Here is a 20829-nt window from a genome sequence, read left to right as displayed (position 1 = left end):
TGATGCAATACTGGTTGGACGCACATTTTGGACGTGTGTCCACAATCCCTTATGCTTTAAAAGGATTAGTGTGTCCAAAATGTGAGTCCAACCCCCCTCCCCCCCCACTGTGAAATGAATAGCGCTCATCACATGCAAATGTATGTTGCTGAGGCTATTAGCTATTCTCCCCAGATTAAAAAAAAAAAAAAAGTGTGCCAACGCGCACATTTTTACTTTCAGAAATTAACGCCTGCCCGGAGAAGGCGTAACTTTTTGAGCAGCCCAAAAGGTATATAGAAAAGCAGAAAATACTGCTTTTTTTTTTTTTTGTACTACCTCCGACTTAATATTGTGGCAAAAGTAAGTTTGAGGAACAAGGACGTTTAAAATAAATAAATAAATAAAATGTGCTGGCGTTCAGATTAGGAAAAGGGACGCTCAATTAACAAGGTCTGTTTTCCGAACCCACTGACAGCCGACCTTTCCTGGGTGCCCACTACTGAGGAGGCTCTAGGGGCTGAGTTTCCTCTAGCGCCTCCCTTTTACCACGGCAGCTGATTAAAATATTAAATCAGGTACCCCGGAGAGGTCAATCGACGCACATTGGAAAGCGGGCGCTCAGTCATGAGTGCCCGTTTTCCCCACGCCGGTATTACATTGCTCTGTTTGGGAATAGCCACTGCTTATTACTGGCAAGTAGCATCATGGGATTTATTTAATGGTTGGTTACTTGCCAGGTACTTGTATCCTGGATTGGCCACAGTTGGAAACAGGATGCTGGGCTTGATGGATCCTCGTTCTGACTCAGTATGGCAACTTCTTATGTTCTTATAACATTTCTTCAATATTGTCGATAGCTTTGGTCAGCTACTGTGTGCTTCATTCTGCTTTACCTTGCCAGCCTTTGCACAGTTTCTGAATGTAGATCTAAAATCGCTTCTCGCTTTCCCGTTTCCCTTGCAGTTGGCAGAGCTGAGACAGAGATTGGATCAAGCAGAGGCAGATCGACGTGAGCTGCAAGATGAACTCCGGCAGGAGCGAGAGGCAAGAGAAAAACTAGAGACAGTGATCAAGGAATTGAAGCTCCAGATTTTGAAATCTACAAAGGATGGTAACCGAGAGTAGATGCAACAGAGGGTGAACTCCGCTGTGTACTTGAAACAGGGTTGGATTTTATTTTAAGTATCTGAACAGAAAGCACCTGGCCTGTCTAATAAAAAGACAGGCATCCCAGGGTTTGCTAGATCCTGAACAGAAAGGAAAAGGGAAAAGATGGCATACAGTCTGTGGATTCAGGCAACTTCTTTCTTCACAACTGATCCATTTCTTTAACTGCAACTTTTCCTTAAATAAAAATCATACTTTTAAACTTAAATGCTTTTGGGTAAATCACTGCCTACGTCTCTCTAAGGTTGAGTGCATTGCAGTAAAGTAATAAATTCTGCCGACCTAGCTTCCACTGACAGCCCCAAAACAATTCTTGGGAAAACAATTCTCAAATTATTTTCATATTTCCGATATTGTGTGGCACTCTGGACCTGTCCTTTTTCCAGCAGGAATTCTTCACTTGCTTGATATTTCTGTATTGGATGATAACTTTTTGTTAACAAGCCAATGCTACAAGGTGTTGTAGACCGGTGAACGGAGACTGCACCCCCCAGCTGAGGAATAGATGCTCCCAAAACGGATTTTTTCATTACAGCCAAATTGCAGCTACTATGAAGAAGCAGGAATGTAATAAATTGCAGCACAGTTTGGTAGTATGTTGGAGGAGGAGGAGGAGAGCATGTTTTAATTATGCGAAGCTGCATCCGCTGGAGTAAGCATTGTCCTCGCATGTTTAAAAAAAAAAAAAAATCCAGCTGATTTACAATTTTGTTTCTGTTACTTTTGTGCAGAATTGTTTTAAATTTCATTGGTTCTGTCTGGCCCCATACCGGAGACACATGTCCCGGTCTAGAGAATGCTCAGGAAAAGCTCACTGAATGGGTTTGAGGATCTGCTGCAGATGAATAGGGTCTAGTTAGGTGGTGAAAGGAGCCCAAAATATAGCATTAGTGTGTAAAGTAGCTGTATAAAAAAAACCAAAACCCAAAACTCTGAACTAGGACATTGAGCCAAATCCCTTTTGTGCTCTATCAGACCAGGAAACCTGATAGCAAATCCATGGGCTCTTTGCACTCCCTAAGTAGATGCTCTCAGCCATCCTGGGCCTCTGTATCAGTCTAGCCCTGCACTTGTCCGTGAGTCACTGGAGAAAAGGTAAGGCTTTCTCTGACACTGGATACAGCCAGAAGACTGAGACAACTGAATTTAAGCAATCTTGCATACTCTGAAAGCAGTTTCTCAAAATGTTTAATGTGGGCAAGATGTTAGTCAGTCCATCAAGTGAATTAGCATAAACTTTGAGCACAACTGCAGGGACCCTGCGATTCCACCAAGCTGTCAGCAGTTTGTTTGAAGCTATTACTCCTCGGGAAGGTAACTAGTTATCAGTCTCAATGACATGGACTTTACTAGCATCTCTCAAATGTGCAGTCTGTTTCAGCAGCATTTACAGCAGTTGCAGGCTTTATTGGCACAGATTTTTCATTAGCCAGCTTGTTTTCTTAGCATAGAATGCTCTGCAGGCCATTTTAGGACCTTGTGTGGTTACACACCAAGGTAAATTCTATCGAGTCCTGTAAGGACAGGCTAACTGGTTCCCTCGTGTGGCAAACAGAAGGAAGTGCAGGTGCTTAGTGTCAGCTCTTGCTTTGGGTACTGAATCGGCCTAACCTCAGCACCAAAGGTTATTTCACATAGCTACTGTTAAGAAGTCAGACTGATAAACTGCTTCTAAGAGTGACTAAAGAAATCAACTGTTGCACTTTTCTACAGAACAAAAGATCATCTTTTTATGGTTGCAGACTTAAAAAGATGTTAAGTTGTCAGCTTGCAAATGTATTTTGAGTACGTCTGTGTTTCTGCTGCCTGACTTTAGTCCATTGCTAATTGACGTTTGTGTTCCATGGTGCCCCATTGCCTTTCTTTGCTGCTATAAAGGGTATTACTAGAATCGAAGCTGGAGAGAACTCATTTCTTTTCTTTTGAAGACAGCAGTTCATAGTCATACACGTGGGCCATGTGACCATGCGAAGTGCTAAATGGACTCTTCCAGAGCTTTCTAGAAAGGCAAAAAGCCTTTCCTTGTCCATGTGTGGCAGTTTTCGCACTGCTGCAGTTCTCCTCTTCCTTTTTTGTCAGCCAAAACCGTTGGTTGTGTTTTTGTCTTCTGCAGGCTGGAGAGCTTGAGAAGCTGAGTTTTATTTCCTCTTTGCTTCAGACTCTTCTTTACGTTTCCATTAGATTACCCTTGTTAGGTTTTTTTTTTGTGCTTTTAAAGTATACATTTTTACTTTGTTGATCTGGTGCCTGCCCTAGTAGGCTGCCCAGCCATGTTTTTTTGTCTCTTCGAGCTGTCTCATCTGTGTAGAAACATTTCTTCATTTGATTTCAGCTTGTTAATTTTCTTCCATCTTTCCAAGAAGGACCATAAAGGCCATTCTGAGCCGAAGAGGCTCTCGACCCCTTCGGCTCAGGCATCAGAAGAAAACTCATTTCCCAAGCTCAGACCAAGGAACACAATCCACTTGGGAACTTCCCCAGCTTTGATCACGTAGAACCACGAAATGATACTGTTCCCCAACATTCAGTGACTGGCTCTCATAGGGGATGTAATACGATTTCTTGGTTTTCCCAAAAAGTCGTTTAAGATCCTTCAGTTTTCTAAAAAGGAATCCAACAGAAGGCCTTATTGTTTTAAATGGAGGAATTTGCCATATGGTGTGAGGATAAGGCCATTCATCTCTTCTATCGTCACACACAAAAACTGCTTAAGGGCCTTCTACATCTTTCAGAATCCGGCCTATAAACTGTCTCTCTTAGGGTTCACCTCTGTGCATCTGGCACTTATCACCATCATGTAAAAGGAACTCCCACCTCTGTACTGCCTCTAGTTGTTAGAGTCTGGCGGGACTTGCTTCATTTGAAGGTTTCCATTAAGCTTCCTGCCTTGTCATGGCATGTCAAGGTGATTCATACTCAGCTGATGAAAGCCCCCTTTGAGCCTATAGACTCTGGTCAGCTCAAGTACTTGACCCTTTTTTGGTGGCCATCACTTCAGCGCACAGAGTCGGGGTGTTATACACCTTTATTTATTTATTTAAATTCTTTTACTATACTGATACTCAAGACGAGGTCTTATCGTACCGATTTACAAACCTTTATAACAAATTTCATCATAATAGGATGCTTACCTGTAACACATTCGAAGTTCCTGCCTAAAGTGGGGTGGACTTCCATCTTAATTGATCATCCTTCCTAAAGTTTTTCCCAAGATGAAAAGGCTTTTCATTCCAAGCATTGCAAGAGTTGTGTCTTTCTACCTGGCGGAGACTAAAGGTCATAGAAGGTCCTCTGCCTTTTTTTGTTTCTTTTGATTTTAATAGGCCTGGATGTGCATTGACAATATACCATTTCTAATTGGATAGCAGTCCACACCTCCTGTTAATGCCCGGGTAGGCCTGACCTCATAAGGGCATGTCAAAGCCAATAACTATCTGAGGTCTACCTGCATTAAGGGGATTTGCAAGACTGCGGCACATTCATAATCCATTAATGTCTAGTCAAGGCCTCCCAGCAGGATGGTAGATTGAGGCTGTCCATTCTTCATGGTCTTTTCAAGGGATAGAGCCCAACTCCATCCTTCTTAGGGCCCATTTTATAATTTAGTTTTATTGTCCCTGTTTAAAAAAAAACCCAAAAACAAAATAAAATTTTTTTTTTAAACAAAAATATGCCTGCCTATTGGCAATGGTGGTTCTCATTTTATTTTATTTTTTTTAAGACAACCCTTAATTATGGAGTCCCACTTGAGTGACTCGGGTGAACTGTTAGTCTTCAAACAAATCCAAATTGCTTCTCTGTAACAGGTGTTCTCTAAAGACAGCAGTTCAGTCCCACAAACCCTTCCCTCCTCACCTTTGGAGTTCTTCCCTACCCGTCAACTGAGGGGGTTGCGGGTCTGGAGCAGGGCAGGCACTACTGCACGGACGGTAAAAAGCTTTCGATCTTCCCAGAAAACTCAGGAAGGATCTGTCCGTCCAGCACAAAGTGGTCATGTGTGATTGGTGAGCTACTGTTTATAAAGCGCACGCGTTACAGGTAAGCAACGTTTGCTGTCTTGGCTAAAGTGTTAAAGTGCTACCTTTAGCTAGTTCTGAAAGCTGGAGATAGGGGCTGGACTTGGTGGTCTTGATTGTATTGTATGTGTAGTTACACAAGGGGAGAGACATTTCTGAATTTCCCAGCTAGTTTTGGAGAGAATGATTGAATATATGTATTGTTTGACTTTTAAAATAATACAAGCTTATTAATAAAGCCTTTAGTTTTGCGCTTATCAGTTAGCTGCCTTAACACAACCTCACTTGTTACTGTATGTTATGTCTGGAGTCATCCGTGGATAGTGGCAATAGAATACAAATTTTAAAATCTCAAGGTCTTTCTGCTGCTGGTCTGACAGCTAAATAATCTTTTCCTCCTCCCTTTTAAGAAACTCTTGTTTATTTTGTTACTGTAAAAGGATATGTGATGATGATGAATGGCCCCTTTTCTAAAACTGAGTGATTAGCAGCCTTTTTTTTATAAATGTGTATCTGTGCAGCTATATTAAGCCAAGAATTGTAGAGAGCTTGGGTAGCTGTCAGTCATTCTGAGCCAGCCCGCTGTGTAGCTATTTCATGTTTCCCTCTTGGCGCTGTCCGGTTGGTATGAGGAGTGGCTACATTAGTCTGACCACATGGCCCTCTGGCCCGTTTGCTGTTGTATGACAAAATTTTTTCAATGATGATTTGTGGGTTTTTTGTCTTTTTTTCGGCTAAATTTGTATCTCTGTCCGCAGTAACCCATTGCACACTAGTAGAGCCTCAGAAAACTGCTTAACCCCGTGTGATTTTTCCTTTTAAGATTCCAGAATCTATAAAGTGTTGTTTCAATTAATTTATTATTGTCATCTTGAGGTTCCATTTCAGGTTCAAAATCTTTTGCAATGTAATTTTTGTAAATAGATATCTATAACTCTGACATGCAACAGACTTAAATTATTGCATTCATCTTAATTTAGCAGAGATATTTATTTCAGCTTGTTTATATGTGAAATGTCCAAACTATTCCCATACAATAGGCAATCTTAATTTTGTACAGGTTGCACTCTCAGCATAAACATAAAAGGTGCCATATGTTTACTTCTGCTAGTTTTTTTTTAGTAAACTGTAAATACTGTAAAGTTTTAGAGGAAATTATATTATGTTGTGCTGTTCCATTGTTCTAGTTAGAATTCTGTTTAATAGCCTACACCAATTATAAGAAATTTAGTTTGGATTCACAGATCTCCTGTATAAAGAAATATCTTGTCAGTTTAGACTTGGTGTTTTAGCATGCTTGGTTTGTTGGATTGTGGCTTGTGATATGTTTTAGTCTACCTTTTAGATTCTCTGTTTGCGGATCTTCTTCTGCATAAGATGTTTCTTCAGATTGTCTAACTGTTAATTCTTTATAAAACTGCTAAATATTTTGATTTGAAAAGCTGCATCAAAGTGGCCCTCCAGTGGTTAAAGTCACTGTAGCAGAATGTAGAATGCCAGGAGCTGAGGCCATGAAATAATCGATGGGCATTTGTCCCATGTCAGCAACAGCCTTCCATTGGAGGGGGAAAAAAAAAAAAAAAAGCTGTATTAGAATTCAAGAAACTCTGGGATAAGCCTGGAGGATTTTTGTTGCAGAGAAGGGAAAAGTAAGAGATCAGAAACGGTCTACGGTATAGCAACTTGGAAGGGAAAATGGGCAGGCTGGATGGACCTTGCGGTCTTTATCTGCTGTCATATTCTCTGATTCGGTGTTAACTAAGTCCCCCTGTGTTTCGTAATATATTTTACTGTGCAGTAAATGTGTACAACAAGTGATTTGTAATCTTCAAACCGAACAGATCAGACTTGGAAGCCATACATAGAGCAGCCGCACAACGGGCAACCGATAATGTTTTCATATTTTGTAAAGTGACTCTTGTCTCTGGAGGACCCTTTATGGAATGCCTCGCAAAAAGGATGCCTAGAATACTTTATGGAAACAAAAAGTGCATTTTTCCACATAGTTATATTCTTTGCTAGAACACATTTAATGTAGGAAAAAAAAAAAAAAGGTGGGTGCACCGCACTGTGTACTCTCAGCCTTGTGAAGCCATTGCATTGACTCAAGTAGTAATACAAAATGTTCATTATGTTAGAAGGCACCCCTGGTCACAGGTAGTGTGCAGCCATACAACGTGAAGAGGCACTTGGGGGGGAACAGAAATATTCAAAGAAGCTATTATTTAGGGGATGGCCATGCGGTTTTAAGTGTCTTGTTAAATGTTATGACGTTTTACAGATCTTGAGGTAATTTTTATGATGTATGTAATACATTAGACAGCCAGACTTTGTAAAAAAAAACCAATAAAAATAAAATAAAAAATAAAAATAACTGAAAATTCCTTTTGTATTTTAATACAGTTACTGAACATAGGTCAAGTGAAAGAGTAAGGCTGCTTCTCTATTTTGAAAGATATTAAGAGCCATTTGTTCACACATTTTTGACTTCAATTTGCAGAAAGTTAACTGTGGTTAATAGTTCTGAATGGGATGCAATATCTGCATTTTTCCGAAGGATATGGTGTTTCTAAAAATGTCTTTGACCTCATTCTGTAAATAGTTTCCTTGAATTAATAGCCTGGCCCTGAAATAGTTTGAAGAGCTGCTGTGTAAAGTTCTCTGTACTTATGCTAAGCAATACCTGCCTTTCTCCCTACGATGCTATTCTATTAGTAGCGTTTATACTTTACAGTTTCAGTTAAGATGCTGTTAACTTTGTATTTTTCCCCCTGCACTTAGCTCCAAACAAAGCAACGTGATAGAGTGTTTTGACAAATGATAACCTCGACATTAATATGCTGAATTCTGTTCTCGTAGTTTTTGTTGACTGAATATGTTTTATCTTTGTAGGAATACTGAGGATTTAGGTAGCCTGACATTTTCTTTTATATGCAATGTTTTGATGCGTTTATAATATACACCACCTTCAGGCATTTCCCTTAGTCAATGGAATCTTTAAACTGCAATATTATGGTGGTGGTGGTGGTTTTTTTTTAAATATTTTCTGCATTGAATCTCTTCCATAGAAAAGGACAGTCTTTCTGTTATGTCACCTACCTTTTTTGTGTAAATGAAATTCTTATGTATGATTATACAGTTCATTTCCCTGTGTACATGTTGCCTTGAAGCTTTTATTGGCTCTTTCATCTCAGCGTCGATCCAAACCCTTTTGACCATTGTGCATGGCCTCTGCTGAATGTCTTTCTTTTCCGTGTTGGGATAAATTATCCAATTTTATTAGCTTTCTCAGTCCTTTTTGACTGGCAAGTAAAATCCCCTATGTGAGGTGCACATTGACTTTAAAAGGCTTGAATTGACGCTGACATACCAGATCTAAGCTATACTGTTTGCCTCTTAGATTCATGTTGCATAAGCTCTGCATCAACTTGATGACTGGCTTGGGATACAGGTCCATGGTGCACCCTGTATGGGTTAATATTTTGATGTGATTTAATTCCATTCAGTACCATCTAGCAATAGTGAATGAGCTGTACAGGAGTGTTTTGCCTATGTAAGTCCCAAATTGGCCCATCTAGTTATACGATTCGGGGCTCATACTCAGGACAGCTCTGTACTTTTTGTGTATTGATATTTATTAAAAATTTTCACCAAAATTTAAAATAGATATAAATCTTTTAGAGGCTGACTCATACTGTAATATTCAGCTACATAGGGGTTGTGGAAGATGCTTTAAGCAACAGAAACCTCAGAGCTATGAATCTGTTTGACCAGTTTAGGGTTTTGGCCAAATAAAGGACTCTATACAGCCATATATTTTGATTTGACTTGAGCCTTCATCGAATTGGGCTCTCAGAACAGAGGTTAGTATTCAGCAGTGTTATAATTTATCACTTGGAGAATGCTTGAAATATTTCATATTTCTTAACTAAGCATAACAGAAATAAAAGCATTTCTTTTTGGAGTAAGGTGAATGTAACAATCAACTAAATTTATATTTTTGAAATTTAAATACCTCATTTGAAAAACAAAAGCACAGTTGTGTTTTAAAATAAATCTTGTGACCATGATTGATTCTGCAAAAATATGAATTTGTTGCAGTTATGTTGCCTAGGTATCTGCAATTGGCAAAATTGATTTATGAGTTGTCATGGGTTTGGAGGTATTTCTGTTCTTCTATTTAATCTGATTACTGAATCAGCAGTACTGAATATTTAAGTCAAGTCAGAACAAAATGCAGAATTTTATGTTCAGTTAAGGCAACAGTTAATGAAATAAAATAGCTTAAACTATAGCAGAAGCCATTTAGATTTAAATTTATCAGAATCTAATTTTAATTTGCAACAGGTTCCAACCCATACTCAACTGAACGCTGAAATGCACTTGGTTAGATATGAGGGTGATATCTTTTAGCCAGCAATATTCACTACCATCATTCAAGAGCTACCACCAGCTCTGGTTTTCAGAGTAACCAAAATATGCAGATGAACCTGATTCTTAGGCTAAGGGTGTGTGCATACAGCTGATGAAGATTCATGTTGAGTATCCTGAAAACCAAATTTAAAATCAATCAATGCATTCCAGACTTTCACATATTTGTCAGTGATGTTGCTTTTTTTTTTTTTTTAGTTAAAGAAAATTAAACTGTGGTTGCATTACATGACACAAAACTGTCCTCTACCTCATGTGGAACCCTTCTTTCATTTAATATAGACTTAACTAAAATAAAATGCTTCTCTCTGGTCACTTTGTTTACAAATTTTGAATTATATTTATTGAAACATGACATACTGTGCTATCAGCTTATACCTCAATTGTATTCTTGTGCTTTTATCCATTTTCATGCCATGTAGATGCCCTATATAGATGTGGATTCAAATCCAAATAAAGAACTATGTCAAAACCTGTTTCTGATATTGTCAAGTTGTCAGTTTCGAGCATTGAAAAGATGTTCTAAGGTGTGTGTGTGTGTTTTGTGCTTGGTATGTATTCCTTAGATTTGGGGACAGGGAGTAGGAAAGGCAAAGACCTGTGCAGACAGATATCCTTTATGGGATCACCATAAAAATTAGCCGTAGATAATGTCTTGTGAGCTTTCAAGACTAGAAAGTGTAAATAGACATACTTTTAAGCATTGAATTCATTTATAAGCAGCAGAATAATGGCCTGTTAGCCCATCCTCTGCAATTACATAATTTTAAAATGCAGTCACATCAATATATATGCATTTTATGTCCCATCTTCATTCCAAGAAAGAAGGTATCAATGAATGACACGAGGAGTTCCATCCAGAACCAAAGGAGGCTACTTTGTGCATCTGCAGACTGCAGATATATTTGAATCTGAAAAACACACTGCTTATGTAGAGTTCTCCTGTCCTCCAACATGCCCTGGAAATATGGTATGAACAGGGAACACAGACTCGATGGTCTCATAAGCCACCTTTTCCTTTGGCAACTAGACTAAAAATGAAAAAATGAATTTTGCAACTGGCCTTTTTACCCATTATTGATATCTTCACATTGCTTCTGAATTGTGATCATCGTGGACATATTTTATTAGTTTGAATGTTAATCTCTCTTTTTTTTATTAATTTCCCGATAAAAGGATTTAATAATATGGAACTTCAACTGGCATTGATTTTAGTACTATAAATACTGTAAAATTAACTCTAAACAGAAGTGCTGAAAAAAAGGTACTAAATTGTAAAAGGAGGCTGGCAGCCCTAAGATGCAGATGAGAGATGCTTTCTGTTGTACATTCCCAATGTGGTGTGCGGGTTCTCTGGATCCTGTCATGAGTGTCGCATGTGAAGGCTGAGCCACTGCATGAATACTAGGGTGGTAAGCATGCCCTATTTCAGGGGTAGGAAACTCTGGTCCTGCAGTGCCACAAACAAGTCTGGGCTTTAGGATATCCACACTGAACAGTTTTTGTTTTTTTTTAATATCTGTCTTGCTTCCCATCATTTTGCTTACTATTTCCTATGGAACTGGAGTTCATAAGTGTTTGAAAGGATACTTATATGAAGCAGTGAGCTGATTGAAGCGGGGGCAAACTTTTTTTCCTCTTCTTACCTATGTATACTTTGCACCAGCATCACGCTATGAGCATATTCTGTGTGCTTCCTCTTTTCTGCTGTCAATGTTGGGAGATTGAGTTTGCATGTCCATAGAGAAATGAGCCTCCTGAATATATAATAAAGCCAATAATGTAGGGACATGCCTGAAGAACAGGGGCAGGCCAAAACTGCTAATTATAGGGGGTATTTGGACTTTCCACGATGTTCAGGGCCTTCACCTGCAGTTTTCAAACTCTGAATGCAGTTATTTTTATCTATCTGGGCAAACGAGAACTATTTTTTCCTCTTAAGTTCCAGATGGGGGCAAATTGACCTGGATAGTATATTTCTCCATGGACTAGCATCACAAAGCAGCTAATCAAGATGAGAGAGATCATCCAATGGCTGATTTTGGTTCTTTATTCTCTCCTATCCCAGAAACGCCTGGAGTTCTTTCTGAGCATAGACCGGTGTTCCCAATCTATTGTCGTCACACGTCTCTCCCTCAGTCTAATTTCATCTGCTTTACAAAAGTCGCATTTTCTCCTTTCATCAATTGCATTAAGATTTAAAAAAAAACAAAACAAAAAACAAACCAAAAATAAGGGATCAAGAAGAAGATTGGTTGAGGAAGCAAAAACTTAAGACGTTTGAAAATGGCTTCAGGCTCATTATCTTCAGAAAAGAAGGGAAACATTCCTTTCAAATTATGTTAAAAATGTCATCCTAAGATGACCACTGTGGATCAGTACAAGTTGTGTAGCCGCTGTCTAGGCCCAGAGCGTGCTGGCCCTGTGGCAGAATGTTACAAAGATGTAAAGCTCAAGTATGAGAGAAAATCCTCCATCGGAGTGCAGTAAAATAAATCATCATAAGAAAAGAGATTAAGCTCCCTCTTCAGATACATTGGTTTCTAAACGAGCCAGAAGTAGGTCACCGGTGCAGAAAGAGAAAGCAGCCAAATCACTGATGCATAAGCACCGCACAAAAATGGTGCCAGAACAGTAGCACCAAAACCCAAAAGTGTAGACAAAAGATGGCACCATAAGAACTAACCATCAGCACCAAAGCTTCAGTGGCAATGAAACAATCAGCTCGGACACCCCATGGTGCAAACACATCCGTGCCATCCAAGCATAGCACTGAATCTATGGTGTGGAAGAAAAGAGCCAAATATAAACATTCCAACTCATCAACTTCATTAGAGAACATAAAACATGCCATACTGGGTCAGACCAAGGATCCAACAAGCACTGCATACTGTTTCCAACAGTGGCCAATCCAAGTTACAAGAACCTGGCAAGTACCCAAACATTAAATAGATCCCAAGCTACTATTATTGATTAATAACAGTTTATGGACTTCTTCTCTAGGAACTTATCCAAACCTTTTTTAAACCCAGTTACATGAACTGCCATAACCACATCTTCTGGCAATGAATTCCAGAGCTTAAACATGAATTGAGTGAAAAAAGAATTTTCTCTGATTTGTTTTAAATGAGCTACTTACTAACTTCATGGAGTGCCCCCTAGTCCTTTTAGTGACAGAGAGTAAATACCGATTTACATTTACCTGTTTAAGTCCTTTCATGATTTTCTAGACCTCTATTATGCCCCCTCGCTATCTCTTCTCCAAGCTGAATAGCCCTAACCTCTTTAGTCTTTCCTCATAGGGGAACCATTCCATGCCCTTTATCATTTTGGTTGCCATTCTCTGTACAACTATATGTTTTTTGAGATGCAGTGACCAGAATTGCACAAAGTATTCAAGGTGTGGTCTCACCATGGAGCAATACAAAAGCATTATGACATCCACCATTTTATTCTCCATTTCCTTCCTAATAATTCCTAACTTTGCTTTTTTGACCACCATAGCACACTGAGCCAAGGATTTCAATGCATTATCCACTATGATGCCTAGATCTCTTTCCTGGGTGGTAACTCCTAATATGGAAACTAACATTGTGTAACTATAGCAAGGGTTATTTTTCTTATGAATCACAATGCACTGTCCACATTAAATTTCATCTGCTATTTGGACACCCAATCTTCCAACCTCACAAGGTCTTCCTGCAGTTTATCACAATCTTCTTGAGAATTAATTTAAGAACATAAGAACATGCCATACTGGGTCAGACCAAGGGTCCATCAAGCCCAGCATCCTGTTTACAACAGTGGCCAATCCAGATCTTAAGAACCTGGCAAGTACCCCAAAACCCCAAAGTCTATCCCATGTTACTGTTGCTAGTAATAGCAGTGGTTATTTTCTAAGTCAACTTAATAGCAGGTAATGGACTTCTCCAAGAACTTATCCAATCCTTTTTAAAACACAGCTACACTAACCACATCCTCTGGCAACAAATTCAAGAGTTTAATTGTGCGTTGAGTGAAAAAGAACTTTCTCTGATTAGTTTTAAATGTGCCCCATGCTAACTTCATGGAATGCCCCCTAGTCTTTCTATTATCTGAAAGAGTAAATAACCGATTCACATCTACCTGTTCTAGACCTCTCATGATTTTAAACACCTCTATCATATCCCCCCTCCAAGCTGAAAAGTCCTAACCTCTTTAGTCTTTCCTCATAGGGGAGCTGTTCCATTCCTCATAGGGGAGCTCTGTTCCATTCCTCATAGGGGAGCTGTTCCATTCTTTTTTGAGATGCGGCGACCAGAAGAATTTCTTTGCATAATTTTGTGTCATCCACAAATTTGATCACCTCATTTGTCGTACCTCTTTCCAGATCATTTATAAATATATTAAAAAGCATCAGTCCAAGTACAGATCCCTGAGGCACTCCACTGTTTACCCTTTTCCACTGAGAAAATTGACCATTTAATCCTACTCCCCGTTTCCTGTCTTTTAACCAGTTTGCAATCCACAAAAGGACATCGCCTCCTATCACATGACTTTTTTTTTTTTTTTAATTTTCTTAGAAACTTCTCATAAGGGACTTTCATGAATGCCTTCTGGAAATCCAAATACACCACATCTATTGGTTCATCTTTGTCCATATGTTTATTCACCCCTTCAAAAAAAAAAAATGTAGGAGATTTGTGAGGCAAGTCTATGGGCTTTGTCCCATTAACCCATATCTTTCTAAATGTTCTGTGATTGCATTCTTTAGTGCCGTGAATAATCATGGAAATTATAAAGTCAGGCTCACCAGTCTATAGCTTCCTGGATCATCCCTAGAGCCCTTTTAAATATTGGGGTTACATTGGCTACCTTCCAGTCTTCGGCTACAACAAATGATTTTTAATGATAGGTTAAAAATTAATTGTAATAGGTCTGAAATTTCATTTTTTAGTTCTTTCAGAACCCTGGAGTGTATACCATCCAGTCTAGGTGATTTGCTACTCTTCAGTTTGTCAATCTGGCTGACTACATCTTCCAGGTTTACTGTGGTTTGGTTCGGTTCATCTGGATTATCACCCTTGAAAACCTTCTCTGGAATGGTATCTCTCAACATCCTTTTCAGTAAACACCAAAGGAAAGAATTTGTTTGGTCTTTCCACAATGGTCTTATCATCCCTAGTGCTCTGTTAACCCCTCTAGCATCTAACAGTCCAACCGACAAATTTGCAAGCTTTGTGCTTCGAATATAGTTTTTCCTCTTCGTCCAACTTTTTTTCAAATTCTCTCTTAGCCTTTCTTATCAGTGTCTTACATTTAACTTGCGAAAGCTTATGCTTTATCTTATTTTCTTCTGATGGATCCTTCCAATTTTTGAATGAAGATCTTTTGGCTAAAATAGCCTCTTTCACATCACTTTTTTTACTATGCCGGCAATCATTTGGTGTTCCTTCCATCTTTCTTAACATGTGGAATACATCTGGACTGCACTTCTAAGATGGAATTTTTTAACAATGTCCATGCAAATTCTGAGGTTGCAAACTCTTAACCTTTGTAGCTGCACCTTTCAGGGTTTAAAAAATAAAATTCTCATTTTATCAGAGTTTCCCTTTTGAAAGTTTAGCACGAGAGCTGTGGATTTGCTTTCTGTCTCCCTTCCAGTCATTAATTCAAATTTGATAATGTTATGATCACTATTGCAAAGCAACCCAACCACTGTTACCTCTCTCACCAAATCCTGTGCTCCACTGAGAATTAGGGAGCAATTTTAGATCTTTCTTTTCAGTTTCTGAACCAATTGCTCCATAAAACTGTCATTTATTCTATCCAGGAATTATATCTCGCTAGCATATCCTGATTTACATTTCTCAGTCACTATTGGGGTAATTGAAATCTTCCATTATTACTACACTACCAATTTAGTTTCTCTAATTTCTCTTAGTATTTCATTGTCCATGTCATCATTCTTCCCTGGTGGTTGATAGTATACTCCTATCATTATACTCTTCCCCAACACTGAAGGGATTTCTACCTCCTATAAAGATTCAATTGTGCATTTAGTCTCGTGCAGGATCTTTATCCTGTTGGTCTCTATGCCATCCCGGACATAAAGCACCACCTCACCACCAAGTTGCTCCTCTCTGTCATTGCGATATAATTTGTACCCCGGTGTAGCAGTGTCCCATTGGTTGTCCTCCTTCCACCATGTCTCTGAGATGCCAATTAAGTCTATGTCATCATTCACTGCTATACATTCTAATTCTCCCATCTTACTTCTTAGACTTTGGGCATTAACATACAAAAAACACACTTTAAAATGTTTGTATGTGTTAACATTCTGCTTTTCAGTTAACAGGGATTATTTTAAATGAGCTACTTACTAACTTCATGGAGTATGGAGTGTTTTCTAATTCTTACTGCAAAATCTACCCCTGAGTTACCACTGTGGGCCTTGGATGTATCTCAGCTGTCAGCTGTGCATGCTTGACTGCCTGCAGGATATCATGGTTTCAAGTCCATTTTGCTGTCTTCCCTTTATGTTATGCCCACAGAACTTGTTTTAAGATTTTTGCCTTTTGATGGTCTCCCTCCTTGCTTACCTTACTTCCTCTGTTTATCTTAACTATTCCCCTTTTGTTGTTTTTTATGTCTCTACCATATGTATCTAAAGAAATGTTTTCACTTCTTATATTGATTGGGTACTTTTCTCCTTTATTTGGGCCTTTGCTTGTCTGTCTGCTCTCTCTTCCTCCCTTTGTTTTTTACTCATCCTCCTCTGCCAGTTGTTTTTTTTTCTGTATGCTAATCACTTTCTTCTTACTATTTTTGCTACCTCTTTAGAAAATCGTATTGGTCTCTTTCTCCTCTCCGTTTTGCTAATCTGCCTTAGGTAGAGATGTGGTGCTTGGTCAGTGTTCCTCTATATTGGGTGCCCACGGTTCCTCTGTACCCTTCAGGTCCCCGATTCCCTGCAGGATTATCACTCATCATCTAGAGCTCAGCTCTTCCAAAGTCCGGGTCTTAAGCCTCAGCCTGGATCAGTTCAGGCCTGAGTGTAACAGTGACCCACACATAAGAACATAAGAAAATGCCATACTGGGTCAGACCAAGGGTCCATCAAGCCCAGCATCCTGTTTCCAACAGTGGCCAATCCAGGCCATAAGAACCTGGCAAGTACCCAAAAACTAAGTCTATTCCATGTAACCATTGCTAATGGCAGTGGCTATTCTCTAAGTGAACTTAATAGCAGGTAATGGACATCTCCTCCAAGAACTTATCCAATCCTTTTTTAAACACAGCTATACTAACTGCACTAACCACATCCTCTGGCAACAAATTCCAGAGTTTCATTGTGCGTTGAGTAAAAAAGAACTTTCTCCGATTAGTTTTAAATGTGCCCCATGCTAACTTCATGGAGTGCCCCCTAGTCTTTCTACTATCCGAAAGAGTAAATAACCGATTCACATCTACCCGTTCTAGACCTCTCATGATTTTAAACACCTCTATCATATCCCCCCTCAGTCGTCTCTTCTCCAAGCTGAAAAGTTCTAACCTCTTTAGTCTTTCCTCATAGGGGAGTTGTTCCATTCCCCTTATCATTTTGGTAGCCCTTCTCTGTACCTTCTCCATCGCAATTATATCTTTTTTGAGATGTGGTGACCAGAATTGTACACAGTATTCAAGGTGCGGTCGAACCGTGGAGCGATACAGAGGCATTATGACATTTTCCGTTTTATTCACCATTCCTTTTCTAATAATTCCCAACATTCTGTTTGCTTTTTTGTCTGCCGCAGCACACTGAACCGACGATTTCAATGTGTTATCCACTATGACACCTAGCTCTCTTTCTTGGGTTGTAGCACCTAATATGGAACCCAACATTGTGTAATTATAGCATGGGTTATTTTTCCCTATATGCATCACCTTGCACTTATCCACATTAAATTTCATCTGCCATTTGGATGCCCAATTTTCCAGTCTCACAAGATCTTCCTGCAATTTATCACAATCTGCTTGTGATTTAACTACTCTGAACAATTTTGTGTCATCTGCAAATTTGATTATCTCACTTGTCGTATTTCTTTCCAGATCATTTATAAATATATTGAAAAGTAAGGTTCCCAATACAGATCCCTGAGGCACTCCACTGTCCACTCCCTTCCACTGACAAAATTGTCCATTTAATCCCACTCTCTGTTTCCTGTCTTTTAGCCAGTTTGCAATCCATGAAAGGACATCACCACCTATCCCATGACTTTTTACTTTTCCCAGAAGCCTCTCATGAGGAACTTTGTCAAATGCATTCTGAAAATCCAAGTGTACTATATCTACCGGTTCACCTTTATCCACATGTTTATTAATTCCTTCAAAAAAGTGAAGCAGATTTGTGAGGCAAAACTTGCCTTGGGTAAAGCCATGCTGACTTTGTTCCATTAAACCATGTCTTTCTATATGTGCTGTGATTTTGATGTTTAGAACACTTTCCACTATTTTTCCTGGCACTGAAGTCAGGCTAACCGGTCTGTAGTTTCCTGGATCGCCCCTGGAGCCCTTTTTAAATATTTGGGTTACATTTGCTATCCTCCAGTCTTCAGGTACAATGGATGATTTTAATGATAAGTTACAAATTTTTACTAATAGGTCTGAAATTTCATTTTTTAGTTCCTTCAGAACTCTGGGGTGTATACCATCCGGTCCGGGTGATTTACTACTCTTCAGTTTGTCAATCAGGCCTACCACATCTTCTAGGTTCACCGTGATTTGATTCAGTCCATCTGAATCATTACCCATGAAAACCTTCTCCATTACGGGTACCTCCCCAACATCCTCTTCAGTAAACACCGAAGCAAAGAAATCATTTAATCTTTCCGCGATGGCCTTATCTTCTCTAAGTGCCCCTTTAACCCCTCGATCATCTAATGGTCCAACTGACTCCCTCACAGGCTTTCTGCTTCGGATATATTTTAAAAAGTTTTTACTGTGAGTTTTTGCCTCTACAGCCAACTTCTTTTCAAATTCTCTCTTGGCCTGTCTTATCAATGTCTTACATTTAACTTGCCAATGTTTATGCTTTATGCTATTTTATTCTGTTGGATCCTTCTTCCAATTTTTGAATGAAGATCTTTTGGCTAAAATAGCTTCTTTCACCTCCCCTTTTAACCATGCCGGTAATCGTTTTGCCTTCTTTCCACCTTTCTTAATGTGTGGAATACATCTGGACTGTGCTTCTAGAATGGTATTTTTTTAACAATGACCATGCCTCTTGGACATTTTTTACTTTTGTAGCTGCTCCTTTTAGTTTTTTTCTAACAATTTTTCTCATTTTATCAAAGTTTCCCTTTTGAAAGTTTAGCACGAGAGCCTTGGATTTGCTTACTGTTCCTCTTCCAGTCATTAAATCAAATTTGATCATATTATGATCACTATTGCCAAGCGGCCCCACCACCGTTACCTCTCTCACCAAGTCCTGTGCTCCACTGAGAATTAGATCTAAAATTGCTCCCTCTCTCGTCGGTTCCTGAACCAATTGCTCCATAAAGTTATCATTTATTCCATCCAGGAACGTTATCTCTCTAGCATGTCCCGATGATACATTTACCCAGTCAATATTGGGGTAATTGAAGTCTCCCATTATTACTGCACTACCAATTTGGTTAGCTTCCCTAATTTCTCTTAGCATTTCACTGTCCATCTCACCATCTTGACCAGGTGGATGGTAGTATACCCCTATCACTATAGTCTTCCCCGACACACAAGGGATTTCTACCCATAAAGATTCAATTTTGTATTTAGTCTCATGCAGGATGTGTATCCTGTTGGACTCTATGCCATCCCGGACATAAAGCGCCACACCTCCTCCCGAGTGCTTCTCTCTGTCATTGCGATATAATATGTACCCCGGTATAGCACTGTTCCATTGGTTATCCTCTTTCCACCATGTCTCTCAGATGCCACGGTACAGTGATCACACGTTTCCCTTACCACAAGGCCAGTTACACTGTCTCCAGTTGTTAGTACCAGATCTAGTGTAACCTGCTCTGGCACGGGCTCTTCACCTGGTTGCTGCCATTTTGTAGGGGGACACCCGGGGACCTCTCCCCTCCTAGCTGATGCCGCAGCAGATGGACGACGAGCCGGGTCTCTCCTTTGCTCATCATCTCTGGGGATGTCCCCCAGGTCCGAACCCACCTCTTTTCCTTGTGCTGGAGGCCTGTATGTTGCTCCCATCTACATAGACAAAAGACATTTTAAAAAGTGGATTTCTCTCAGAGGCCACATTCACCAGCATTAATATAAAACAAATGACATAAAGGGCAACGAATGATTAGGAATTGCATGCGCTGAGTCCTTAACGCTATTATTTTTCATCTTCCTTGTAATTATGAAAAAGTCCACTAGTGGTCTCTAAATACTCAGTTATCTGCACCGCGATTCCTCTTCATGTCCGAAATCCTATCGCACAGCATCCAAGAGCTCTTTGCTTGGATTTGCTTCCTGTAAGCTTTTTTTTTTTTTAAATGATTTTCTTCCCGATATAATAAAGATCTTGTTCATCTCTCGCTCGCCCTCTTTCTCCATCTATATATAAAACTTGTTTTTTTATTAATGGTGTTTCAATGAACAACAATTAGTGCTGTAGCGGATAGGGGGACGAGAGAAAGCCCTTCGAGATCAACTCGACTTGATTATGTAAAATGCTAAAGGCTGCATCTTCCTGGACTGTACTGGGAATACTTCAATGTTCTTGCAGTGACTCTTCAAGGCGGCCAGAAAGGTATGGATGTGGCCCACACCTTCCTCTTTTAGCTGCCATGTGATGGTCTTTTAGTTTTGTTTTATGCATTGCTCCACGTCTGTTTCTCATGCAGCCTTTAATTTTTTTTTTAATGTTAAATTCTGTATGTTCTACATTGCAAATCGCTTCTTAGAGCCTTGGCAGTGGGCGAGCAACACTTGAAAACCAAAGAGCAAGAAAGATCCAGCTTGAAATGAAAGTGATTTAATAAGTCTGGTTAAATTCAAAACCTCACAACGGAATGCATCACTTTTAGAGGCGGGAAAGCTTCAATTGCTTTAATGTAGATAAGAAAGTCTGCATTAAAAACAAACAAACAAAAAAAACCCCCCACACCTAAATAATCCTTGACATCGCTAGGGATTTGCACTGCCTCCGGCTTCAATAGATGCGGCTGGGCCGAAGAGAGCAGCCGCCCGGCTCGCCGCCTTCGCGAACTGGCTGAAGGCCCCGCCC

The 20829-nt window shown here is 39.5% G+C and overlaps 1 protein-coding gene across 5 annotated transcripts in view; it reads left to right on the top strand.

Annotated features, from left to right (window-relative positions):
• SKIL (SKI like proto-oncogene) overlaps nucleotides 1-10072 on the top strand; it is a 47940-nt gene extending 37868 nt beyond the window's left edge. For all 5 annotated transcript variants that reach the window (XM_029615182.1, XM_029615183.1, XM_029615184.1 and 2 more), the window contains exon 7: nucleotides 946-10072. In XM_029615182.1, coding sequence (XP_029471042.1) covers nucleotides 946-1107 — 162 coding nt within the window. In that variant the 3' untranslated portion in view covers nucleotides 1108-10072. The remainder of the gene's footprint in view (nucleotides 1-945) is intronic.
• Nucleotides 10073-20829: the final 10757 nt, after the last annotated feature.

The sequence above is a fragment of the Rhinatrema bivittatum genome, chromosome 9, assembly GCF_901001135.1.
Source record: "Rhinatrema bivittatum chromosome 9, aRhiBiv1.1, whole genome shotgun sequence".
Classification (NCBI taxonomy): Eukaryota; Metazoa; Chordata; class Amphibia; order Gymnophiona; family Rhinatrematidae; genus Rhinatrema; species Rhinatrema bivittatum.
Note: the sequence above shows the minus strand (reverse complement) of the source record. Positions and strands in the feature narration are given on the sequence as shown.